Here is a 25,684-nt window from a genome sequence, read left to right as displayed (position 1 = left end):
GCCAGGTCCAGGTGATGGGTGGCTACTATGGCATTTGGCAAAGCAAGAGCCCTTGAACCTCCCCGTCTCCGTAACAGTCACGTGTGAGCACCCGTCCTTGCTGACTCGCTTCTCAGACCCCTTTAAGGGCAGCACTCAGGCCTGGCCGAGGTCTAGGCCTTCTCTGTCCTCTCTGGGCTCCCGCAGTTCCACTGGGTCCTCCCCAGCAGCCCGCGCCAGCAAAGACACATTCCCTCTGCACCTGAACTTCCCTCTGCCCATTGTACCCCCACAGCCTCCCACCCTCCAGGTGTCAGCTTAGGGACCCCCACCCCAGGAGGCCTCCTCTCATTCCTATGCTGGCCTCAGGCCACCTGCCAGTCCTCTCCCTGCACCCAAGGGCAGAGACCAGGGTGGAGCGTGTCTCCATTGTACCCTAAGTTGTCCCCGACTTCCCTAAGGCCTGGCCCTACACACCCTGCACACTCAGCTGACTTCCCTAAGTTCCCCAGATTATAAAGGACCCCTTCCCCCAGGTAACTGGCAACCCACCCCCCAGGATGCTTCGGTGGAAAGCAAAGATGTGTTACCTGCTCACAGTCCTTCACACAATGGGAGGGTGGAGGAGAGACTAAAAAATCTGGGGTAACTGGCACTGAAAAGGGAATTTTCTCCCCCAGCCCAGGTCTTCAAATGGCGGTCCAAGGCACGAAGGGGGTGTTCTAGGGGGAGCCTTCCTCCCCAGCCCCTTCTCCCAGGGGCGAGTGTAGGGGACCCCCAGCAGAGATGTGGAGGCTGGTGCAGGGTGGGCTTGTGGGCACGGAACGGAGTGAGCCATTGTGGTTGGAGTGACGTGTGGGACATCAGTGAGCGATCCACAAAGTCCTTAGTCCTTTTCTGAGCCTTCATAGGAAACTGGGCTCCAAGATGCAAGGGGGACAGGGGCTGAGGCACCCCAGGCCCTGCGGGGCCCAATGGGTTGTGTAACTTATTCTCACGATGAGGATTCTCACTGGTAAGGGGGTTAAGGGAGGTGGGAGCCAAAAGGTGCCCCACCCTGTGCAGGGCAGACAGGTAACAGTGGCCGGAGCTCCCTCTCATCCAGGCTGGTGCTCTGACCTGCACGCTGGTCTCGGTCTTGTGGGGGGAGCACGAGGCAGGAGGACTTGGGGCAGGCTGGGGGCATGGAGACCTCGACTTCGTTTTGCAGGGGAGGGGGGCGGAGGCACGTCCAGCACCGTGGACAGAGTCTGTTTTGGCTGGGCCCCAGGGCATTTCCTCCAGGCCTAGCTGGGTGAGTCTGCCCTCCTTTGCCTGTGACCTTGCCGGGCGGTCCGGGCCGCCAGGCTGGCCGTTGCCCCACCAGCCGGTTGGGGCGGGCGGCCACGAACAGATGGGCGGGGGACGCCCGGCTAGTTTACTGCAGCAACCGCCACGCCGCCAGGAGGCCGGGCCGCAGCCGCTGGGGCCGCAGCCGGCAGCCCGGAGCCCGCACCCAGAACCGCCCCGCCCTGCTGGGCTCGTGACCTCCGCCGGTCCCGCGGGTGGGAACGGAGCTGGTGTCGGTCGAAATGAAAATGAGCTCGGAGGGCTCCTGGGTTGCATGGGCTTCTCTGGGCCTCAGTTTCCCCAGTCCAAACCGAGGGCGGGGAACCAGATGATCCCTAACTCGCAGCGCCACCGGGGCGTTGCGTGGAGTCCGGAGAGCCCCGCCGGGCAGTCCAGCCAGCGGGGCCTCGTCCTGCCCCGGCCGCTTCCCAGGGGCCAGGGCGCGAGCAAGCTGAGACCTTTCTCGAGGTCCCTCTACTTCCGGCTCAGACGCTCTGTCCGCGGAGCGACTGGCGGGGCGGGTCCCTCCCGGTAGTAGAAACCCACGTGGGAGCGCCCAAGTCCTGGGCTTTGGGTCCTGCCGCCACCGGGCCCTGCGCCCGCAGCCAGCGCGGGCTCAGAGGAGGGGCTTAGACGGAATGAATGGGGGGGGCGGTGCTGGACGTGGAGGGATGGAAACCCCAGCGAGGCCGGGCCCGGTCTCACCGGTGCCCCTCCTGCCCGCAGGGTCAGGGCAGCTCTGGTGGCGAGGGCGCCCACACACCCCTGCCGGTGCTGGGGGTGGGGCGCCTCGGGCCGGAGACCCCGCCGCAGATGGGACGCGAAGGGCTGGAGCGAGATCCAGCCCCGCTCCCTCCCCCTCGACCAGGAACAAAAGCGGGAGGTGGGACCCGGAGGCGACCTGACTCCGCGGGGCGGGGCGGGGCGGGAGACACCGCCTCCTTAAAGCCGGGCCGCGGGCCGGGCACTCTCCACTGGCGCGGGCGCCCGCAGCGCGCGGGGAGGGCCTCCTGCGGGGTCTCAGTCTCCGCTCCGCTTTGGGGCGGGCGCAGGGCACCCACGCGCCGGACCCGTTTTGGCGCCGCTTGCCTGTCAAACATGGGGTTACCTCGGAGGGCTGGGGACCCGGCGGAGCTGCGTAAGGTAGGAGCCGGGGGCTGGGGGCTGGGGACGGGGGGCTGGGGGCGAAGCCTGTGACCCGTGTAACCGCGCCTCTGCGCCCGCAGAGCCTGAAGCCTCTGTTGGAGAAACGCCGCCGCGCGCGCATCAACGAGAGCCTGAGGCAGCTCAAGGGAATCATCCTGCCGCTGCTGGGCAAGGAGGTGAGCGGGGGTCCTGGGGCGCCGCGGCGGGGGTCCTGGGGAGCGGAGCGAGGAGGGCGGGAGGGCCCAAGAAACGGGCGAGGGGGCTCCGCGGGGCGCCCAAGGCCGAACCCGGGTCCCGCGGCACCCAGCGCCGCGCAAGAGCTCGGACGGAGCTCAGGCAGCCTGCCGGGGATCCGTCTTGATTGCCCGTTTCTCTGTCACTCTCCTCGGCGGCCTGTCGCAGAGCTCCAGCTACTCGAAGCTGGAGAAGGCGGACATCCTGGAAATGACCGTGCGCTTCCTGCGGGAGCTGCCTGCGTCCTTCTGCCCGGAGGCAGCGCCCAGTGAGTGACCCCGCCCTGGCCCTGCGGCTCACCCCGGTCTCACCCCAGCCTCACCCTAGCCTCTCTCCGACCCTCATTCGTCTCTCTGTCCGCAGCGCCCTCCGACAGCTACCGCGAGGGCTACCGCGCCTGTCTGGCGCGCCTGACCCGCGTGCTGCCCGCCTCCCGCGTCCTGGAGCCCGCCGTGAGTGCTCGCCTGCTGGAGCACCTGCGGCGGAGGGCGGCTGGCGCCACCCCCGAGGGCGGGAGCACTATGGACTCCTGCGGCCCACCCTCGCCCTCCCGGCCATCAGCCCCCGAGCCCTCGCCGCCTGCGCCTCCCTGCCACCCCAGCCTCTGGCGGCCCTGGTAGCCCCCTGGCTCATCCATGATCCTGCTGACTGCCCCTGGGGCCTGAGGAAGCTCTTGGTGACATCTGCTGTTCCCACGGAGAGGTCAGCGCAGCACCCACAGCCAGGCGGGAGCCCAGGTGTTTGTGCTCCGTGTGGCAGGCTGAAGGCCAGGGACACTCAGCTAGAGGAAACAAAGGGAGAAGCCCTGCCTCAACCCCCGCTCCTTAAGGCTTTGTGGGCTGGAGGAGAAGGGGCAGGTGGCTGCAGGGGAGAATGAAGACCCCAACCCCACTGGTGGAAGTGGCCCTAGGCCTGGGCAAGTCCCTGCCGCCCTGGCAGCCAACATACCTGTCCCAGCACTGGTGCCAGAACGAAGGGCTGGGCCAGGAGCTCACCTGAGCCAGGGGCAGGCATCTGCTGTGACTAGTCACTGCCCTTCTGGCCCTTCTTGGGCCCGCCTCCTCGCCTACTCTGCTTGGGAAGCTTTGGGCAGACAGAAGCAAGGGCCCGAGGGGCTCTGCAGGCTGGGGAGCCGTCTGCTCCATTCCTGGGCACTCCTGTGCAAAACCTCCAATCAGAGGGACTGGATGAGCCAGGGCTCCATGCTGGCAGTGGTGGTGGCTCTGCTAGGTGGGCGTGGGGAGGATGTACTTCCCCAAGCATTAATTTAGCCTGGTGTGTGTGCCAGGTGTGCGGAAGGGGTGGGATGAGCATGAGGGCGCCCAGTACAGAGACAGTGCCCAGGTGAGCTGAGCAGGCCCAGGCCATGGAGCAGCAGAAAGCCCAGGGGTGACTGCAGCAGGTTAAGGACCAGGAAAGGCCTCTCCTCATTTGCTGGTGCGAACTGCTCCCTGCTGCTCCCCAGGGTGGGCTGCTGGAAGCCACTTGTTCTTAAGACTTTTCTTTCTTCCCATGGAAGTCAGAGGACCTGTGAAGACCCAGGGAGGGGCCCACAGATCCTGGGGCGGGGAGTGCCCAAGACAAGGCGGGAGCCCCACTGTCAGTTGTATTCCCACCATCTGTGAGGATTCGCTGAGCATCCTCGAGAAGGCAGGCATCCTCCCCCCGTGCCTAGGCCACCAGCCTGTGCGAGGGCCCGGGGCACTAGGAGCATGAAGACAGAGTTGATGGGGGGATTGTCACCAAACCCATGATGACCTCGGCGCTGATTTAGATGGTGCGACGTGGGAAGCTGTGGGTGTCATTGCAGAAGTCACTGCTAAGACAACAGGGTGACCTCAGCAAGGTGTCCTGTCCCACCCCCCTCTCTGGGCCCAGCTGGCTGGACTGAGGGGTCCCAGAGGGCGGGGCTGGGGCTGAGTGCACCTCTGTCCCCAGGACACTGGGCGCAAAGTGGGTGCTCAATAAACACGGTGGACTAATGATGTGAGCAGACCATGACGTGCTGAACCCCAGACAGCCTCAGCTCCCATCCCGGGGCCCAGCTGTCCCTTCGAATATTTGCCGCACCAGGCCTGGGCTCCTCTGAGGACAAGAGTTGGGGGGGGGGTGGAGAGAGCAGGGCAGGGGTTTCCGCTTCCTCTCCCCTGTGTCTGAGACTGCTCGCAGGCTGGGGAGGGCGCTGCTGAGCAGCCGGGGGAGGGGAGAAGGAGGGGCAGGTAACCCAGAAGCCCACACCCCATGTGAGCGTGGAGTTTCCCCCCGGGGTCTAGGAGTGCATATCCAGCATGCACTGTGCTGGCTCCTCGTCCCTCTAGGCACTTCCGATACAGTTTTAAACTTGTGTTAAGAACGGGCCATCCAGACGCCCCTGGCCTCCTTCCGGCTGTATCTGCCAATTCTTGCTGCTCAGCCCTTATCTGGGCTCCCCGCTCTGTACTCTGAGTGACCTGACCTCAGCCAAGCTACAGCGCAAGCATCAGGGAGGAGGCGTGTGGAGAGGCCGGTGACTCACCGGGTCCGGCCTTCCGGGGCACCTGAGTGGGCAGCGGAGCCTGCTCTGGCAGGAAGCTGAGGTAGGCCCAGACGGGGGGAGGTCCTGGGCCCCAGGTGAGAAGCCAGCTTCCCAGCAGGGGTGTGCAAGAGCTGCCCAGAAGGCCTGGGCTGGCACTAGGACTGGGCTTGTGAAACAGGGACACCGACACCCTCCTCCCACAGGGCGCCTGCTCACACTCCCTCCTCCGGGCAGCTCCCCTGGCATTCCCAGAGCCCTGCCTGACGCCCAAGGTGAGCACAGGGCCGGTCGGGCTTTTTCTGCGTGGGAGCGAGCGGCTGTCTCCTTTGGGAGCGTGTCATGATGTTAATGAGGCCAACATCGTGCTCCAGGGCCAGGTCCTGGGACGCCCTTTCTGGGACAGTCCCTCGACTGACTCTCCGTCTGGTTACCATGCTTGGTTGGAGGGAAGGGCCCCTGTCCCTTATAAACCAGTGGGCGAAGTGACTCAGTGACCCAGGACAGCCAGAACGCTGAACTATCTGGGAGACTCAGGCCCGAGCCAGGCCCTGCCCATCTGCCTGGCAGCAGCTGATTCCGAGAGGTCAAATCTCATTTTCACCAGCTTGGATAAAGAGTGGGTTGCCAAGGAGATGGCTAATAAACATCTACAAACTGCTCTCCCCTGCTCTGCGGGGCTGCATCTCCCACCGGTTCATCTGGACCAGAGAGTGCCATGAACAGAGTCTGGGAAACCCCAGGGCTCTGCAGAGCCCTCCGCATCCTGCTTCCGGGCGATCACTCCGGAGCTGGTGGTGGGATAGAGGGGCCCTTCCCTATCCCGAACGTTAACCACCTACTCCAAACATCAAGGCCGGATTCCCTTTTAGAAAACACGCCGGGTTGCTCTAGCCAGTCCGAAGAACTAACCCACCCGGTGGTGTCATTTCCTTGGCTTTGCTTCTTGTCTAGGTCCTTTATGGCGCGGCCCTGTCTCAGGTGCGTGTGTCCCTGTGCATCCGGGTGGCTGCCCCGCAGAGGGCAGCCCAAGCATGCAATGTGGGGGAGAAGGCAAGCAGTTACGGAGGGTTCCCAGGGAGCAACTCGTTTCGCTTTGGGTTTTGAGAGGCCTTGGCAAAGCCCCAGGCGCTATAATAAAGCTTTGGAAGGTTTCAGGAGCGTGAGAAAGAGGAAACGCCCTGAGCGTACGGGTGGTGTCGTGTCACCCGAGACCCACTGGGGAGCAGCAGAGAGCAGCGTCGGGTGGCTGTTCGCAGGATCCCGCGAGAGAAGGAGGCAGGGGCTCCGGGCCTGGCAGCCGCGGAGGGAGACAAACCGAGGACGTGCCCGGTGGTGCTGGGTCAGCAGTGGACGGTGGGCCCCGGAGCCACCCCTGTCGGTGTTCAGTATGTTCAACCTGAGGAAGCCCGGACGGATGGGGCTCAGTTGTTGGGGCGTGGCCTGAAAAGCAAAAGGCCTCTGGTTTGATTACTGGTCAGGACACGTGCCTGGGTTGTGGGTTCGGTTCCTGGTCGGGGTGCGTGGGAGCCGGAACGGATCAGTGATTCTCTCCCTTTCTTGCTCCCTCCCTTCGCCTGTCTCTAAAAAAAAAAAAAAGTAATAATAATAAAATGAAAAGATAGCTTAAAAAATTAAACCTAAGGGAGCCCAGGACGAACAAGGAATGATTCTAGGCCCCAGAAATCAGAGACAGGTTCAGATTTCGTGGGGACATTTTGAGGCCCTCTGAAAGAAAACTAATATAAAATTGTGGACATAGACTTAGTATGAAGGTGAATACGTATTCAGAACAGAAGTGTAAGTCCCGTCGCACCAGGGGTGTTTGCAGACCGGTACCCCACCCTTCTGGGTTCTCCTTACGCCGTATATCAGACCCACATACGCAGAAATGCTTCCCGTGACAACCCGGCCGCCCCTCTGCTCCCAGGACGTTCTGCTGCCCTCCGTCCTCCCTCCATCAGCAGCCTCAAGCTGAAGCCCCATCAGCCTCATGGCAAGTCCACCTGCCCCAGGTAGACCCTGAACCTGCTCAAATAACGGCAGATAAATGCCTTCCATTCCCTCTATCCTTCCTTACAAGCTGTGTACTAGCAGATGTAGGTTTACGCGCTTCCGTCATTTACGGCAACTTCCCCCTTCACACCTGTGTGGGAAGCTCGTGAAATGCACGTCCCCAGTGCAAGTCTCTGACTCTCTGAGTCTGCGTCAATAGCCTCATCCCACACACCTGAGCCCAGGTGAATGTGCTCCAGCAAAGCCCCCACGTGTGGTCTCAGGCGGTCGGGGCTGGGGCTGGAGGGGCGGAGTCAGTGTTCAGTGGGGACAGAGTTCTGTTTTTGGAAGGTAAGGAGGGTTCTGGAGGTGGACAGTGGTGACGGCTGCACAGCGATGGGAATGCGCTAATGCCCCTGAACTGGGCACTTAAAAAAATGGTTAGGACGGTGCCTTTATTGGAGTGAGCGCCTACCTGAGCGCCGGCCTGTGAACCAAAAGGTTGTGGGTTCAGTTCCCAGTCAGGGCACATGCCTGGGTTGTTGGCTAGGTCCCCAGTAGGGGGCGTGTGAGAGGCAACCGATGGATGTTAACTCGTCCTCTCTTTCTCCCTCCCTTCCCCTCTCTCTACAAATGGATAAATAAAATATAAAAAAGGAATTGTGATGATAGCCCTGGCCAGGTGGCTCAGTTGGTTGGAGTGTCCTCTTTTACGCCGCAAAGTTCTGGGTTCAGTTCCTGGTCGGAGCACATACCTGGGTTGCAGGTTTGATCTCTGGTCGGGATGTGTGCGGGAGGCAACCGAGTGATGTTTCTCTCTCACATCAATGTCTCTCTCTCCCCCCGCCCCCCTTCCTCTCTCTTAAAAATGAACTAAAAAAAAGTATCCTTGGGTGAGGATTTTTTAAAACTGGCGACGGTAGACACGCAGGAGAGCGCCTCTCCGCCCCCCCCCCCCCCCCGTCTCTTTGATCAGCCTTTGTTTTTTCTTTGATTCCTCCAGTCCTTCCTTTTCTCAGCCTCACTAGTATGACTTTGTCACGTCTGGGCCATGCAAAGAGAGCCGCAGGGCCCTCTAACGGGGATGGAGCCGTGCAATCAAAACTCTCCTCAAAGCGAAAGTTTGAGTCCCTAGCAGGCACGTGCCTGGGTTGTGGGCCTGGTCCCTGGTTGGCGCGTGCATGAGAGGCAATAGATTGATGTTTCTCTTCCTCTCTTTCTCCCTCCCTTCCCCTCTCTCCAAAAATAAATAAGTAAAATCTTTTAAACCTAAGCATACTGATCATTTCATTAGTTATAAATGGTCTAGATCCCCTAAGTAAGAGGCAGAGATTGTCAGACGGCCTAAAAACGCAAGGTCCTGCTCTCCACAGCTCTACAAGAAACACACTTCATTTATTTCCTCCCGTGGGCCGCTTCCCCGCCCCGCCAGCCCCCTTCCTGGTTTTCGATGGTTGTGATGTTTGGACTGGGCCAGAGGGGCTCTGAAGACTCTGCAGTGAGACCATGGAGTCTAACTGGAGCGACGAAGGTGACGATGGAGAAGAAGGTGTGAGACTAGGAGTCAGAAGGGCTACGGTCCCGCCTTGCAGACCAAACCGGTAAGATATGGAAGAAGGAAGAGAAGAAGCCAAACATGTCTAGAGATGACTCCACAATTTGGAAAATGAACCCCCTTAATCGCTTTCTTGAACCTTTCCTCCATCCCGATTTCACACGTTTAGCCACTGCTGTGTGAGTTGGCGAAGAAGCACACTTTAAATGTCGAGGCCGAAAGGTTCAAGTGTAAACACGGGAGAAGATTGCGGCGGTTAATTTCATGTGTCAACTTGACTGGTCACGGGGTGCCCAGATCAAACATTCCTTCTGCGTGTGTCTGTGAGGGCGTGTCCCAGTTCGAGTCAGTAGGCTCGGTAAAGCAGACCGCCCTCCCCAGCGTGGGCGCGGGTTTCGCCCTGGGCTCCCCTGGTTCTCAGGCTTTTGGACTTGGGTGGAATCACACCACCAGACTTCCTGGGTCTTCCGGCTTCCAGACCCACAGGGGTCATGGGTCAGCTCAGCCTCCACGACCAGCATGGCAGCCGATTCCTCATAGTATCATCATGTCTCTCTGTCTGTCTGTCTGTCTCCATAGACCTATATCCTACTGGGTCTGCGTCTCTAGTGAACTCTGATTAATAAAAAAATACAGTATTAACACTAATCCAAAAAAAGCTGGTGTAGCCACATTACACATAGCTTTCAGACATGAAATGTTACCGACAATAAAGTCGGACATTTCATAATGATAGAAGAGTCACTTCCTCAACAAGACAGAAAAATCCTAATGGCACAGGTGCTTAGTAATCGGGCTTCAAAATATACAAAGCAACAACGGACAGCTGAAAGAAGGGGTCAAGTCCACTATTAGAGACTGGGATTTCAACACTCCTATCAGAGCAGTTGATGAAACAAGGGGAAAGGCCCTCAGTAAGGCCCCAGGAAACTTGGTCAGTGCTCTCAGGATGCAGGAGGAAAGTGGGATAGCACAGAGGAGCCGAGGAGCTTCCCTAAGGCCACACAGCCAGGAAGTGCCTGGAAGGGGGTTCACAGCATATTATTGCTCCAGATTCCTCCCCATTACCAGGTGTGACCCCTCTTCAGGACATTCGCCACTGGAATCAGGTCCACCTATGCGACTGGCCTGATGCGGAAGAAAAGCAGGTCTGTTTCCTGAGCAACCCGAGCACATAAACGGACACTGCGGTCTCACCCGGGTCTGTGGCCAGGCAGGAGTTTGGTGGGGAGGCAGTCCTTTTGTGGGGCAGCCGCTGCAGTGCCCGGGCTCCTGCTGGGTGCGGTCGCAGCTCGCACGTCCGCATGGAGCTCACCTTAAGCATCTCCAGCAAATAAGGGCCCTTGGGCTCTTCACATGGCAATTACTTGGTACATGAAACTAACATCATTTTTCTCCAGCGCCCTTGAGAAACAGAACTGAACCCCAGTTTTTTATTATCATGTGAGAAAAGTAGAATTATCTGCGTGGCTTTTGTTGTCATCGCGGGGTTCCCAGTATAAATTCGAGCAAGGGAAAGTTCATTCTAATTTTTAGCACCGTGCAGGGGGCAGGTGGGAACCAAAGGGGGTGGGGTCCCTGCGAAGGGGATAGCACCTGCAGGAAGTCACTCAGCCCCTAGGTGGAGCCACACAGCCTGAGGCTTGGAGCCAGGCGCCCAGGAAGGGGAGCGGAAAACTCCCAGGCCAGGCCATTTGAGAAGATTTGACTAAAGCACTAAGGTGCAGGCGCCTGAGCATGGCTATAATTCCAGACGCCGTAGCTTGGCCTGCTGAAAGTCACAGAGATGACTTCTAAGTGCTTCTTTGGGGAGAAGAATCTGTCCTAAACCCAAGTGTGTTCTTCTCCATATGATGCCCCCTTTGCTCTCTCCTTGCCCTCCTGGATTGTGGGTCCTGTCTTCAAATGGGCCATTGGTTAGTTCTGGGTTTCCTTGGAGTGGTTCATTCTGGGGTCAGAGCCCCAGGCTCGACTTTAAAGGTGCTTGGAGCAGGGTACAAATGGGGTCACGGGGTCTGTCCTCTAAGCAGCCTCCTTGAGATGCTAGTGGTCCCTGTGGCTACACGTCCCTCTTGCCATAAGTTTCCTGTCGGCAAGGTACTGGGCCTTGTCGCCTCGATTCAGGAAGTGTGCAGCACCTCCTGGTGAGGCAGACAGGAATCTTGAGTGAAACAGCTCAATCTTATTAACATGAAGAGAAAGAGGCTGTGTGAGCAGAGGGGCCAGGTCTCTCCCCTGGCTGCCTCATCTCCTCCCCACCCTCCCGTGCCAGGGGCAGGGCGGTCCAGTCCTGGCTGTGTCCCATAGTTCCAATCCCAGCTTGGACTACTTGCAGGGTTCTTCCTGGGCCACGGTCCAAGACGACCTGAATGTCCTGGGTCCACCATCCCTGCAGCCCCGCGGCCCGGGCAGCGTGGCTTCCCCCAGAGCTAGCTCCCAAAGCCTGGCCTCACGCTGCCCCTTCTCTGAGCCAGGTACTGGCCTGGGTGCTTGAGGACATCCACGTGCTACCCCTCCAGAACCCAACGGGACAAATTCTGCTGTTTGCCCGTCTTTCCCGGTAAGAGAACCAGAGCACAGACGAGGGAGGGTTAATGTGGCACACAGCCTTGGCAGAGGTGCCCCTGCTCACAGGCCTGCGTGCTGGCCCTCTCTCTGACGGCACCCGCCTGTGTCCCAGCTCCTGTCCACGTCAGTCTCAGGTCTCCTGACTCTGGCTGCCTGAGGAGCTGCCCCAAGGGGTGACTTCAGTGTGGCTTTTTGGACACAGACTTACTGGAAGATTCCTCTGTTTGCGCAGAGGCCCTGCACCTGAAGGAAGTGACCAGCAGTGACACTTGGTGCTCTCAGCGTAATTCCTGGGAGCCGTTCCCTGGGGTCCACCGGGGGCCTGCTACCTGCCTCTGCCCTGCCCCCGCCCAGGTGGGGGTCAGGGCAGGGCTCCAGTACGTGCTGGGCGGTTTGGGGGGCCGCGCCCTGTGTTTGTTAGGCCTCTTCTCTTTCATAGCTCTGAGTTTTATATGCAAACTTACTCAAGAACCAAACCTTCTGTTTAAAAAATGATACTTACTATGTCTGATGGCGTTAAGTACACGATTGATTGTTTTAGAACACTTGCTGCTTCTCCCCCCGCCCTGCCCTGGCTCACCACCCTGCGATGACGTTACTGATGGAGCAACCTGGGCACCTGGTGGCTCGGGACCTGCCCGGGGCTGCGAAACTGGTAGGACGACCCAATAGGGGTGCAGGAATTTAACCGCACCGTCTATGCCCAGAACCACGAGGCTCACACTTCCTTAAAAATATAAAAAAGAAGATCCTTACTCCCACTTCCCAGACCCATGAGTTTTTAAAGTTGTGACTTTTAACGGATATGAAATGAACGGCACACATATCTGAAAAACCATTATCGACCCGTACTGCACCGCCTGGGCCCCAGGAGGAAACACCCCCTCTGCCCCACGCCCCGTGGCTCACCCCGAGCCCAGGCCTCTCTCCCTTCTTTGAGAGAGACCCACTGTTTTTTGTTACAATCATTTCCTTGTTTTTCTCTGCAGCTTTACCACCTACTTATGTTTTCCTAACAAATAGAATTAGTCGTTCTTAGCAAATTTCATTTTTTTTCAGATTATAAGAGAAAGGTTATTCAGAAAGTTAGAGGTGGTAGAAGTGAGGCCGCTGGGCTGCGTGGGCTCAGGAGACGAGGTGGAAGGGCCCTGGGCGCTCAGGAGAGAGAAGGGCAGAGATGAGGGGCTCTGGGAAGGTGAGGGCGCTGTTCTCAGCAAAGGCCACTTACACAATAGAGTGTCATCAGCTATGGTCACTGTGTTCCACGTGAGGTCCTCAGACCTCATCTTAGAGCTGAAAGTCTGTACCTTTTAGCAACCTGCCCCTACTGTTCCCACCCCCCAGTCCCAGCGACACAAACCCAAAGGGGCAGATGCTATTGTCTGCCTCCTACCCCCCGCCGTGAGAGAACAAGGGCACAGGGGACTGAAGGGCTAAGCTGAGGCCACGCGAGCCTGTGTCCATCTTTGTCGGGCTTATTTCAGTTAGCACGGTGCCCTCCAGGTTCACCCACCGCCTCACAAAGGACAGGATTTTCTTCCTTTTTAAAGCTGAACCGTATTCCATTCCATTCTATGAACGGACACGTACGGTCGTCCCTCTGTATCCACAGGGGACTGCTTTCAGGAACTCCCTGTGGAAACCCAAACCCGTGGACGCTCGAGTGCCTCAGTCAGTCTTCCACAGCCACGGACGTGGGACCCACGGAAACAGAGGGCTGAGTGTGTGTCTTGCGTCTCCTTGATCCGCTTATCTGCTGAAGACATTTAGGTTGTTTACATACCTTTGCTATTTTAAAAAATTTTTCTTTTTACTTTGAGAGAGAGAAAGGGAAACCTGGCTGTGTTGTTCCGCTTATTCATGCGTTCATTGGTTGATTCTTGTGTGTGCTGTGACCAGGGATTGAACCTGCAACTTCACTGTATCAGAAGAACGCTCTCATTGCCATACCTCGGCTACTGCGGATAATGCTGCCGTGTGTGAGTGCAGATTCCTCTCTGAGATAATGGTTTTGTTTCCTTCAGAAGTGGGCCTGATGAGTCATACGGTAGTTCCACTGGCAGTGTTTTGAGGAACCTCCATACCGTGTCCTGTAGCGGCTGCACCCTTTTACATTCCTACCAACAGCATACGAGGCTTCCTTTTCTCCCACATCCTCGCCAGCTTTCCGACTCTCTCGTCTTTTTGATGAAGGCGCAAACGGAGTACTGGGTCTTTTCGTGCATGGCTCTGTACGATGTTCCCTGGTCTTCTTTTCCTCAACATCGCCGTTCTTCCTTGTGTGTAGCTGAATTCGCATTATTTGGCTATTTGGCCCTCCACTGATGAGGCTGCTACAGTAGACCGCCCCAGGCTACTGCTGATGGGCATTTCAGTTATTGTCTCCAGTTGGGGTTATTACGGTGTTGCCACAAACCCCTCTGCAGTGTATCCGGGGGGCACTCGTGCCCAGTATAGAGGCCATAAACCTGGAAGTGGACCTCTTGGGCAAAGGGTATGGATGTTTTCAACTTCAGTAACTATTTTTAGCTATTTCCCAAAAGGTGGTAACAAGGTATAGTGCCACTGTTGCTTCGCATTTGATGCTCCACATCGGCATGAAGGGATAATAGGTGGGTAGTTAGAGGGAACGGTACAAAACCATGTGAATGCAGAATAGAGGCCTCAGCTCCTAGTCCTTTCCCCCAAAGGTTACCGGCGTCAACGGTTTCTTCTGTATCTTTCCATAAATATTAGCCCTTATTTAAATGATATATTTAAGTTTTTAAAGCGACAATTTATGGGTAAGATTTCTAAGTCTAAAGAGAGTGTGCAAATGAAGTTATCTGTTGTTAAGTTCATTGCTGTTGGTAAACCCTGCCTATTCAATCATTTGTAAAACCTTTAGTGAGCACCAGTTATGTGCTAAGCACTCCTCTATGACCTTGGGAAATGGCAATGAACAAAAAGGTAAGAAGATCATGCCCACGCGGAATACACATTCCAGTTGGGGGGATACAGTAAACAGATGAGTAAACTGTATGTTAAATGGTGTTAAGTGCTCAGGAGAAAAATGCACCAGGAGGAAGATTGGGGATCGCTGATTGGGGAGTGTTGGGAATTGTTAATCTTAAAGAACTGAGGGGGTGAGGGGGTGAGACACGTGGGCCCCTAGGGAAGAGCGGTCCCATATATTCAAGGACTATCGGGAAGGTCGGAGGGGCTGGAGCTCAGGGACCAAGGTGGACAGCGGAAGATGACAGCAGTCACGGGCGGATTTGTGACCCCACAGGGAGAAGCGATCCCATTCCAGGCTCTACTGCACGCAGAGCTGCTCACGGCAGGGGTGAGGGTGTGAGAGGAAGAGGGGCATCAAGGATGACTGCCAGGCCAGGCGGAGCTACCTACCGGGAGGGCGTGTGACTTACTGAGCAGGGACGGAGGACTGGGAGAGGAACAAGTTCTGGGGAGTAGGAGGGCCTGGTGAGCGAGTGATGCCTACACACAGCGGAGTGTGCGTGGGCGTAGGGAGTGTAGGGGAGAGGTCTGGGCCGCAGACATGTGGCAGTCACTGAGTGGGTGGGACCTAGAAGCCATGGGACAGGGTGAGACTCCAAGTCCAAGCTGCTTCTCTCAAGTCCCCAGAGGCACCAGCAGAGGAGGGTGAGCAGAGTGGCCAGAGAAGTGTGTGTGGTAGCCGGGGAGGCCAAGGACAGACGCTCCAAGAGGGACGATGGTGAGAGGTCAAGAAAGATGGCTTCTGACATGCAGTGCTGGACTTAGCAAGTTGGAAGGAATCAGTGACCTTGATAATTGAACAGCAGAGACCAAACCCAGAAGGGAACGGGTTCCGAAGGGAATGGGTTCCGAAGGGAATGGGAGGAGGGAAGGTGAGAGCGGGTGTACATCTGAACAGCTGTTTGAGAAGTTTTGCTGAAAGAGCGGGGGAGAGAAGGCCCAGTAGTTTGAGAAAGTAGAAAAAGCTAAAATGGGAAGGTGAGAGACTGTAAGGACAGAAGTCATGGAAATCCACTAGCACTTCTGTAAAAATAACTCATAATGGTTTTGCTAAAGGATTGGGCCCCCCACTTGGGTCCTCCTCGAATAGAGGGCAACCTCAAACAACTGACAGTCATATACACGTGATTAATTCTGCAGCACCATTTTCTCATTACAGAATCCAGGATGCTATAATATCTGGGCCGAGCTGCTCCGGTCTCCGGCTCCCTCTGGCGTGTTGGCAGCGGGCCGCGTAGCCTGACCCCCGTCCTTGCTTCTCCCCAGCCCAACTCCGCAGCTCTGCGCGGCGGCTGCTGCTGCAGAGGCACTTGGGGGGCCTAACAGACCCGGGCTTTCCCTTTTGTGCAACCACGTGCCTCCCTGCAGAACCCACACAGCAGCTCGGCCCTGCACGCTGGTTTACAGGAAACCGCCTGCAACTTCCTCTCAGGGCGGATTTTAGACGGCGAAACCGCGACACGCACTCCCGCAGGCCTTTCCGCCGCACAACGGCCACGGGGCCTCGGCGTCCGGACTCGCCTGCCCGGTTGGCGCTCCGTGGGACTGCGCCGCGTGGTGGCCGGGCTGACCCACGCTACCCCACCCAGCCGGCGCCGCCCAACAGTCGCCGAATCTTCTGGAAGCGACGCCCGGCAGCCAGAACCGGTCGCCCGAATGGCCTTGGGGGGCGGGGCGTGAAGGGCGGGACTTGCGCAGGAGGACGCGTCCGATTCGCCGTCTGTGCGCAAGCCCCGCCTTACGGACGCCATGGCCCCACCTTTTCCCTCCCCCTCGATGGTGCCGCCCGGACTCATTCATTCCGCGCCGGGCCTGCCAGACACCTGCGCTCTCCTTCAGCCGCCCGCCGCCAACGCCGCCGCCGCAGCCAGCATGTCGGGCCCCGCCGCGGATACCCCTTCCGCCATCCAGATCTGCAGGTAAGAGGGGAGCACGGTGCGGCGAGCGGCCGAGATGCGGAGGCACCGCCCGGGCCTGTCCCGAGCAGCCTCCGCGCTCACCCCGCCCGCGTCCCGGGTCCGTCACCATCGGCCCGCCGCCCGCCGCCGGACCCCGCCCACCCCACCCCACCCCCTGACCCCCCGCGGCCGGGTGCGACTCCGGTGCCGCAGAGCCGGCGGCCTCCCAGCGCACCCTCCCCGCGGGCCTCTGGCGCACCCCGGGGGCGGTGCCGCGGTCACGCAGGCCCTTTGCGCGATTATCGGCGCGACGCCTTTGCCGGGCAGGGGTCGGAGTGAAGCCCCCGCGTCCCGCCCAGCCGGTGCCGGAGCATGCTGGAGCCCCAGCTCAAGTCCCATTGAACCCCTTAGTGCAGGCTCGTTCTCTGGGCGGTGGTGCAAAGCCAAGCGGATCTCCCGAGAAGTGGGGCGCAAGTAACCAGCTCGCTGGTAGGCGTCCGGAGCTCCGCTAGCCCTTCAATGGGTGCCCTAGTGGGCGGGGGTAGCAGCTGTCCAGTCCCACTTAGGGCACCGGCTCTGGTTTTGAGGGGAGCCAGAACTAATAGGAAGAACAGGAAATGCCCCTCCCCTCTAACAGTTTACTGCTAAAAAGAGGGAATGGTCCATTGAGCCTGGAAGCATCTTACACAATGGGGGCAAACGGTTGCTCTCAGCGGACCACCCATGCCTTCTTCTAGGGGAACCGGGTAGGGGGAGGCCCCCGGAGGAAGTGCGAGATCGGGAGCTCTCTCCGCGCGCAGGACGACGGAGGGCAGCCTCAAGGTTACTTATTCTCCATTCCCTTGGGTAGAATCGGAAGCAGGCACGCTGGTATTTGATAGTGGGCTGAGTAAGGGCACGAGTCTGGGTCGGCCGCGCACAGGCAGTGGGGCTTGGAGCAGGAGGGCCTGTCCTGCTTCAGGCACTGCCAAGAGTGAGAGCGGCTTCCGGTTGCTTTTTAGAATGGGTCGTTCTGCAGGTTGAGCTTTGGATATCACCCTGGCCTAGGGCTCAAGCCAAATTAGTTTCCCGTAGATGCTGACAGCACCCAGGAAGAGTAAGTGCTGGATCAGCGGGGCGACCTGACCGCACCCCCTCTTCTGGCCTAGTCCAGGGTCTTTGCTGAACTCAAGGTCAGTTTTAGCTTTTCTAGGGAGAAGAAATCTTTGGGGGAGCCTTGCTCCGTTTGCCTCGTTATGGTCTGTGTGGCTGTCTTGACCCCACCCGCTCCAAGTTCCTGGGGCAAAAAGAATAGGAGTAACTGATGTTTGGAGAGAGATAGGCCCGGAACCAGGTTCTGCCTCCTATTGGCTGGGTGACCTTGAGGTTCATCCTTTGCGAAGGAAGAGCTTGTGTCCCTCTCACCTCACTGGGTTTGTCCACCTTCCCTGGGAAGGAGGCAGGGATCCCCGCCCCCCACCCTTCTGCCGTGCCTGGGGAAAGCTAGTGCCTCTGTAAGTCCTCCGCCCGGAGAGCCCGCAGGGCAGCTCATACCGGGCCTTCTGTCTCCAGCCCCATGTTCTTTACACTGCTCTCCCCTCCAGAAGAGGGTACTGATTTCAGTCTGCTCGTGGAAGGCTGGGCTTTCATTTACTTCATCAGGATAATAAATAGCAGGTCTATATGTACTGTCTCTTAAAACCAGCCTCTCACCTGAAATTTACATAGTGTTATTAACCAGTGTTACTCCAATAAATTTAAATAACGATAAATATCCAACAAAAAGACAGAAACGCTTGAAATTTATGTAATGTTTTTAACTGATGTTACCTCAATAAGTTATAACATCCCCTCCAGCCTCTAACAGGTGATAGATTTTTGGGTAGCTCCAGACACGGCCGTGTGTGCGCAAACCTGCCTGCCCGCCATGCTTGCCGGCGGCCTCCTGCACAGCCATATTGCTTATTGTCTCGGAGTGGCTGCCTGGCTGTGGGGTGCCTGGGCAGCATACCTGGCTGAGGTGAGCCTCAGGTGCCCAGCACAGCTGCCAGAGCGGGGAGGGCCGTGGTCACAAGGACTTGGCCTAGTGACCCCAGACACGGGGAGAGTGGACACAAAAGGGCGGGGAGCCCTTTAAGGACATCTGAGCCGGCACCCTGTGTGGAAAGAGGAGCCTCCAGGTCTAGGACAGCCAAGCCCATGAATTTAACAAGTTTCACTGGACACCTCCAAGGAGCAAAGCACCTCAAGAAAGGGGCAGGGACCTAGAACATTTGGTTCTTGCCTTAGGAGGTTTCACAGGTCAGTAGGGAGAGGATGCCCACACCCCCACCATCCCAGACAATTAAGAGTGGTCATGTGCTTTGTGGCTGGAAGGAGGTGCTGAAGGGATAGGGGCTGTACAGGCTGGCGAGGCAGGAGTTAGAGCCAGCCTTGCAGTCCCAGGCCTGCGTGTGAATTCTCCCTCTGCCCCTTGCCTGTCTGGCCCCCCCGTACCCCCATTTTCTCGTGGGTTGTTCTGAATGTTCAAGGAAAGAAAGCGCATTCGTGCTTGGCAGGATGACTGGCACACTGTAAATAAATGGAAGCTCTTTTTGTCCCAGAAGTGGGACACAGGCCCAGGAGGCCAGTGGCCTTGGTTCGAATCCCAGCTCTTCCTCTTGTAGGTGTGTAGCTTTAGGCATGTTCCTTAACCCTGCTGGGCCTCCGTTTTCTCATCTGTGAATCAGAGAATCATCATAGTGCCCTTCTCAGGGTCGCTGGCAGGGTGAAAGCCTATGGCAGAGTGCCCAGCATTTATAAACACACGCTCACAAAGGGGACCCTTTGTCTGTGAGAGCTCGGACTTTGGCCAGCCAGGCCACTGTGTGGCACTGTTCCCTCCTTGGGGTCCAGCCTGACAGATGCAGGTTTTGGGACAGCGTTTGAAGTCTCAGAAGAGCATTTGTCCCTTGCTTTATTTGGAGTAATATTAATTAACGTTTAGTTAACGAATTACACTTTTCCTGTCGAGCTCAGAACGTCAAACCTGGAAAGAGCCGTAGAGGCCTCCGGCCCCGCTCTGTCCCTTTACCAGGGGGAACACGGGGCTCCCAGAGGGTGAAGGCTTGGCTGAGGAGGCTGTGACCGAAGGCAGCTGGAGGACTGTTCCCACTGGGTAACCCAGCGCCCAGGCCTCCTGCTCTCACCCATGGGTACGTTTACACTCTGCGGTGCAGCTTAGTCACAGCGTGACTGTGGACCCTGCTCGGAGCCCCCTGAGTGTGTGTCCCGAGGGAGCTGAGGGTGTGTCGGTCGCAGGTGGAGGGGTATGGGCAGGGCAGCGGGCTGTACTGGAACTTCCCACAGTGAGCTCCTTGTCTTTGCTGCCATTAGCTGCATGGAGCCAGCAAGAGCTTGAAATGTGGCCAGACACGGAGAAACTGAATTCTTAACTGCATCCATTTAAATTGATCTGAATGTAAACATAGCTAGCCTTCTGTGTTTGGCTACTCCCTTGTGGGACAGTGCAGTATGTAGAAGAATTTAAAAACCGGAATTCCTGGTAGGTCTCCAGGGGCCAAGGTTTCCTAAGGGGTCCGGAGCTGTCTGGGGACCGCGGTCAGCTCTCAGACATCTGAGCTGACCTGGCCCAGGGCAGGCAACACGGAATCTTCTATTTGTAGGTAGATGCGCGTGGTCTGCAAGGTATCTTTTGCTTGCCGGTGCTTGTAGAGGCAGACCTGCTAGGACGTGTCTTGAGGTGAGGGGCTGCGGTCCCAGGAGTGCCTAGAAAAGTGCGTGGCGCCCAGTAGATGTGCCAGTGAGTGTTAGTGCCATGGACCTAATTTTAGTACATTAAGGGGTGGGAATTTTCCCCCTTGGGGCTCTGTCTTTGGGTTTACAGTGGAATTAATACAACACAGAGCCTGATTTGCAGAAACCACATTCACAGCCAGCATTCTGGATCTTTCCATAAACTGATGCACAGTGCTGGCTCCCTTCCTACTGGGATGTGTGAGCCCTGGGTGAGGACCCGTCTTTGCAGCCCAGAGAGCCTGTGGTTAGGAGGCTGTGTTCACCCACCATCCGGTCTCCCTGTCAGTGGGCTGAGCACCCTGGCATCACCCTTGGGTGGGCACTACAGCTGACCAGCTCCCAGGTTTCAATTGGCCACAGGTTACTTTCTCCTGGGGGTGGGGCTTCTCCACGTGGGGTCGAGCCAGGGTGACCACACTATATGTCTCCTGTCCACTTGGCTGTTTCTTTAACTCCAGAGATGTCCTGGGGAGTTGGACAAATTATATGGTCACCCTCCCTGGTCACTCTACCCTTGACCCTTGGATACTTACGGCTGAATAATTGAGGAAGCTTGTTCCAAATACAGATTTTCTGTATGCATATTATACTTCAGTAGAAAGTCAACGAAACTGTTTTTAATCTTTATTTTTATTTTTAATCTTTATTGTATGTTTTTCCATTACCATTTAGTCCCCTTATGCCCCCCTCTCCCCAAAAATGCATATTTTAAAGCATTTACTAGGTATTTGGGGGAACTGGAATAGTCCCTTGATAGTTAATGATATTAAGGGATTCGTATCATATTTCAGGTGGGATAATTGTTTTGTGTTTCTGTTTTTAAAAGGAATCCTTATCTTCTAGAGCAGGGGTGTCAAACTCATTTTCACCAGAGGCCACATCAGCCTCCAGGTTGCCTTCAAAGGGCCGAGTGTAATGTTAGGACTGTGTAAATGTAACTGCTCCTTAACAGTTAAGGGAGAGCTCGGTGCTGCCGCTGCTGCGTAGAAACGAGGTTCCGGCCGGCGGGCCTTGTGTTTGCCACCTGTGTTTTATTTTTAAAAAATGTATTTTATTTATTTATTTTTTAGAGAGCGGGGAAGAGAGGGAGAAAGAGAGGGAGAGAAACATCAATGTGTGGTTGCCTCTCACATGCCCCCACTGGGGAGCCGGCTTGCAACCCAGGCATGTGCCCTGACTGGGAATCAAACTGGTGACCCCTTGGTTCGCAGACCGGCACTCAATCCACTGAGCCACACCAGCCAGGGCGCCACCTGTGTTTTAGAGGGAAGGCTGAGATATTTGTGGATGTCAAACTGTGATGTCTGATGTTTCCTTCAAACTCGTGTGGAGTGGGGGAGCAGGTGGGGGCAGAGAGGAGCCAGAGTTGATGGTTTGGAGCTCTTTGGTGAGGCTTGGGGAGTCATTTCCTTTTTCTTCTACCTTGTAAACTTTCGATGTTTTCCACAATTAGAGTAAAAAGAAAATCAGCTCCGGGACCTCCACCCGGAGGCTCCTGCAGGAGTGTGAGAGCCACTCTCTGAAGTAGGAGCTGTGGGGCTGTGGGGCTGTGGGGCTGTGGGTGCGTCTCCTCTCCTCTCCTCTCCTCTGGCATCTGCTGTCCGGAAGCCCAGAGCTCCAGGCTGCCTCCCAGCCCTCCTGACACCTGCTGGGGGAAGCTCTTCCAGCCCAGGTGCATTGTGCTAAATGCCAGAGGCCTGCTGCTTCCTGTTGTCTCAGCCTGTCAAACACCAGGGCTGTGGCTGGGTCCACCCTTATGCTTCTCACGATTGCTGATTGCCAATAGCCAAGGTGCCCCTCAGCAGTCAGCATCAGGAAACTTGGAGGCTTATCTGGATCTGGAAATTACACAGCTCACCTGGGGCCACTTGGTGGGGTCCTGGGGGCAGGAGGGGCAGCTGGGAGTGGGAGCCTCCGCCGGCCCCCGGTTCTGCTTTGAATGTGAGAGCGCGGACACAAAGCGTGGGAAGAGAAAAAACAAGTGCCTCAAAGGGTCAGTTTTTGAAATCAACCAAGATCTCCAAAACAAAGGAGCCTGAGTGGAGGAGGCCACAAGGCCCTGCACCCAGGCCTGTGGCTGGCCTTGTGTTTATGAGACCGTGGGTGGATGGCAGGTAAAGCCTCAGGCGTGCGCTTGCATTACACAGAAGGCCTGAGGGAGGGGAGGCTGCCTTGACCTTGCTTGGGAAGCCTTGGCAGGTGTAGTTCACAGCCCTGCCCATTCCCTTAGACGCATGGACTGGCTTTGGCTCTGCTTGCTTCCTCTCTCATTTGCTTATGAGGGGGCAAGGGTCAGGATCAAGAATTCCTCCTGGGATCACTGAGCTGGCTTGCTGGGGAGGATGAGGGGGAGGAGCCTGCCACATTCCAGTAGGGAGGCTCCCGGTAGGGACTGCAGTGGGGCTGCTGAACCTTGTGCTGGGAACTGGGAACAGCCTGGCCCCTCCTGGATGAGGCTGCTGGCCCGGGCTCTCTGCCTCACTGGGCTCGAGGGTAGACCAGCCGCTGCCTGGAACTGTCTTGGACCCGGGCGCTGCACCGGGCCGCTGCAGAGATGGTGGGCTTCTGTTCCGGCTGTCGGAAGCAAGTCTGGACCCACTGTCTCTGGAAGGTAACGTCTCTGGGAGAGACCTGGGTCTTCCTGCCAATGCAGTAAAGAATTACCGATCAGCAAATCTCTTCCTTTGCAAGCAGGGTTTGTGGGTGATGCGTTCTTACGGACTTTGCCGAGGCGGCGGGGGCCGGTGGGGGGGCGGTGAAAGGCAAACGTTCAGGGGTAAGGTTCAGGGGTTAGGGCAGTGAAATTGAGGGCAGCCAAAGGCTGGGTGGCAAGTGTGTTGTCTGGGCACTCACATAGCTGGCAGGGTGGGGGTGGAGAAGTGATTGAGGGGTAGAGGTGATGCCAGCTTTGGGGACTGCAGGAGGGGGGCCCTGCGAACACCCAGAGGTGTTAATGGGCTTCTTCCTTTGGGCTCTGTGGGCCCTTTCCAGCCCTTCCGGCCGGCCTCGGGATGAAAGCACAGTTTCTGAGGCTGGCTTTCCCAGAGACTGCGCTGAGACGTGGAATTTCAGGGGCTGACCCCTCCCGTGTTAGCATGGTGTTGTCGTGGTGTTGGAGGCCCCGGCGCTGTTACCCGACCAGGCCCAGGTCTGCTGAGTCAGTGGGTGGGACGCATCTCCCTCCTGCTCCCTGCCTTAGTTCAGGGTCCATCCCACTTCAGTGCTAAAAGGCGTTTCCTGGCAACCAGGACACTGATTCTGGTCAGCAACAGCAGCGCAGCCTCAGAGCTCTCCCGATGCTGCCGCAGGAGACAGGGACGCTGCTGGGGATGCTGCTGTGCCCGCCGCGGGGATGGCCCTGAGAACCATCCTGCCCGAGGACGGGTTGCGGGAACCCAGACTCACACCTGCACCGGCAGGAGTGCAGGTGCTCTGGTCTTCGTGACTGGCATCCAAGGCGGGGACAGTCTCAGTGGGGTCTGCACTAACTTTGGGCCCCTCTGGGTCAAAACCGTGTTGAATTATGGGACACCCAGCTGGTGGCAGAGGCTTAGACTCGGTTGGTGTGAGAAGAAGGAAAAAAGAATAGAAACAGTTCACCCAGGAATGGAATTGCTGGGTTGTGTGGTAATTCAGGGTCCAGATGAGGAACATCCAAACTGTGGAGAATTTTTATGAGTTTATCTGAGTCAAACTGGGGATGTATGTCGAGGAGTAAGATCCCAAATGCTCTTGAGAATGGCAGTTTTACTGTTTCTTTCTTGCCTTTTTCTAGTATCAAAATTTTTTAAAATATTTATACCGTGGCTGGTGTGGCTCAGTGGATTGGGTGCCGGTCTGAGAACCAGAGTGTTGCCCGTTCGATGCCCGGTCAGGGCACGTGTCTGGGTTGTGGGCCAGGTCCCCAGTGGGGGGCACGTGAGAGGCAACCACACACTGATGTTTCTCTCCCTCTCTTTCTCTTTCCTTTCCCCCCTCCCTAAAAATAAATAAATGAAATATTCAATGTAATAATTTTAAAAATGATTTTTAATAATTTAATATTTTAAAAGTACTTAATAAAATTTCATTTATTATTTTTTTGGAGAGAGGGGAAGGGAAGGAGAAAGAGGGAGAGAAGCATCAGTGTGAGAGAGAAACATCGATCAGGTGCATGTTGTAGGTGCTCTGACTGGGGATGGAGCTCAGAGCCCAGGCACGCGCCCTGACTGGGAATCGAACCTGCAGCCTTTTGCTTTGTAGGGCAACACCCAACCCACTGAGCCACACCAGTCAGAGTGCATAGTTTTACAGTTTCTTTTATGAATTTGAAATTAAGGAGGGAATGGGAGGAAGATTACCTGGAGGTGGTAAGATGCAAGGCAAGGATTAGATTGTCTTACAAGACAATTGTTTTACAAGATAGTTAATGAGATTTTGTGCTCTCTTGAGGGTTAACACCCCCTTCCAGGGGTATTACTTCTGACGTTTCAAAGGCGCATTAACCTAGGCCTGGCTGGGTTGCTCATTGGTTAGTGTCCCCTCAATATGCCGGGGTTGCAGGTCAGCCCCCAGTCAGGGCTCAAACAGTCATCAACCAACGATTGCATCACAAGTAGAACAACGCACTGATGTTTCTCTTTCTCTTTCTTCCTCTCTCTCTAAAGACAATAAATAAAACAATTTCATGTCCTGGCTGGTGTGGCTCAGTGGATTGCTCTCCAGCCTGCACACTGAAAGGTCGCTGGTTCGATTCCCAGTCAGGACATGTGCCTGAGTTGCGGGCCAGGTCCCCAGTTGGGGGGTGCAAGAGGCAATTAACTGATCGATGTGTCTCACACATTGGTGTTTCTCTCCCTCCTTTCCCTTCTCTCTAAAGCTAAATAAATAAAATCTTAAAAAATTTTTTTTTCAAAGGTGTGTTAACCTAGATGCACAAGAACGGCAGACAGGGCTAGCTTAAAACCTTTCTCTGAAGCAGTTACAGGCCTGCGGCCGACTCCCCACCGTGACCGGGCCAGTTAGACTCCTCACAGCCAGATCACCCTGAGAGGCTGCCCTCTGTGGAGCCCTGCTCTTCCCCCAGGCCTCTGTTTAGCCCTCCGAGGAGCTGCCAGACTGTTCTCGGAAGCTGCGCTATTCCGCTTCCCCACCGGCAGTCCGAGTGCCTTCCAGTTTCTCCACATGCTCACCAACACTTGTTATTATTGTCTTTTTAAAAAAAGATTTTTATGTATTTTTTATTTTTAGACAGAGGGGAAGGGAAGGAGAAAGAGAGGGAGAGAAATATCAGTGTGTGGTTGCCTCTAGTTTGCCCCAAATGGGGATCAGACCAGCGACCCTTTGGTTTGCAGGCCAGCTCTCGAGCCCCTGAGCCCCACCGGCCAGGGCATTGTCACTGTCTTTTTGGCTCCAGCCATCCTAGTGGGTGGGGTGGGAAGCGGTGTGGTTGGAGTTTGCGTTTTCCTCGTGACTAATGTTACTGAGTATCTGTTCGTGAGCTTGTGGACCATTTGTACATCTTTGGAGAGGTGTCTTTCCAGACCCTTTGCCTGTTTTTCACTTGGCTTATTTGTCCTTTTATTTTTGAGTTGTAAGTTCCTTCGATACAGTATACTACATACAAGTTTCCTCTCAGGTGTATGATGTATAAAGGTTTTCTTCCTTGCAGTGGGTTATCTTCATTTTTAAAAAAATGGAGATATGCAAGGGGGT

At 56.5% G+C, this 25,684-nt stretch overlaps 2 protein-coding genes across 3 annotated transcripts in view; both read left to right on the top strand.

Annotated features, from left to right (window-relative positions):
- The first annotated feature begins 2,257 nt into the window (after positions 1–2,257).
- On the top strand, positions 2,258–7,853 carry HES2 (hes family bHLH transcription factor 2). Its single transcript, XM_053921466.2, has 4 exons — positions 2,258–2,451; positions 2,535–2,630; positions 2,857–2,956; positions 3,052–7,853. The coding sequence occupies exons 1-4, from the start codon at positions 2,407–2,409 to the stop codon at positions 3,306–3,308; spliced, it is 498 nt and encodes a 165-aa protein (XP_053777441.1). The 5' UTR covers positions 2,258–2,406; the 3' UTR covers positions 3,309–7,853.
- A 7,961-nt stretch (positions 7,854–15,814) lies between these two features.
- The window catches only part of ACOT7 (acyl-CoA thioesterase 7), a 69,646-nt gene continuing 59,776 nt past the window's right edge, over positions 15,815–25,684 (top strand). Inside the window, exon 1 of one of the 2 annotated variants that reach the window (XM_024554692.4) lies at positions 15,815–16,234. In XM_024554692.4, coding sequence (XP_024410460.3) covers positions 16,065–16,234 — 170 coding nt within the window. In that variant the 5' untranslated portion in view covers positions 15,815–16,064. Of the gene's footprint in view, positions 16,235–22,343; positions 22,602–25,684 lie in introns of those variants that run through there. The other variant, XM_024554693.4, reaches the window with a different exon arrangement.

Source organism: Desmodus rotundus, chromosome 3 (genome assembly GCF_022682495.2).
Source record: "Desmodus rotundus isolate HL8 chromosome 3, HLdesRot8A.1, whole genome shotgun sequence".
Lineage (NCBI taxonomy): Eukaryota > Metazoa > Chordata > Mammalia > Chiroptera > Phyllostomidae > Desmodus > Desmodus rotundus.
The sequence above is the reverse complement of the archived record's forward strand: the minus strand, read 5'-3'. Positions and strand labels throughout refer to the sequence as shown.

Excerpts from the sequence above, each read along its gene's own strand:
- HES2 (XM_053921466.2), top strand. The coding sequence starts at position 2,407 with ATGGGGTTACCTCGGAGGGCTGGGGACCCGGCGGAGCTGCGTAAG. Across the intron at positions 2,452-2,534 it reads ACCCGGCGGAGCTGCGTAAG|AGCCTGAAGCCTCTGTTGGA; the intron begins GTAGGAGCCGGG and ends CTGCGCCCGCAG. Across the intron at positions 2,631-2,856 it reads TGCCGCTGCTGGGCAAGGAG|AGCTCCAGCTACTCGAAGCT; the intron begins GTGAGCGGGGGT and ends GGCCTGTCGCAG.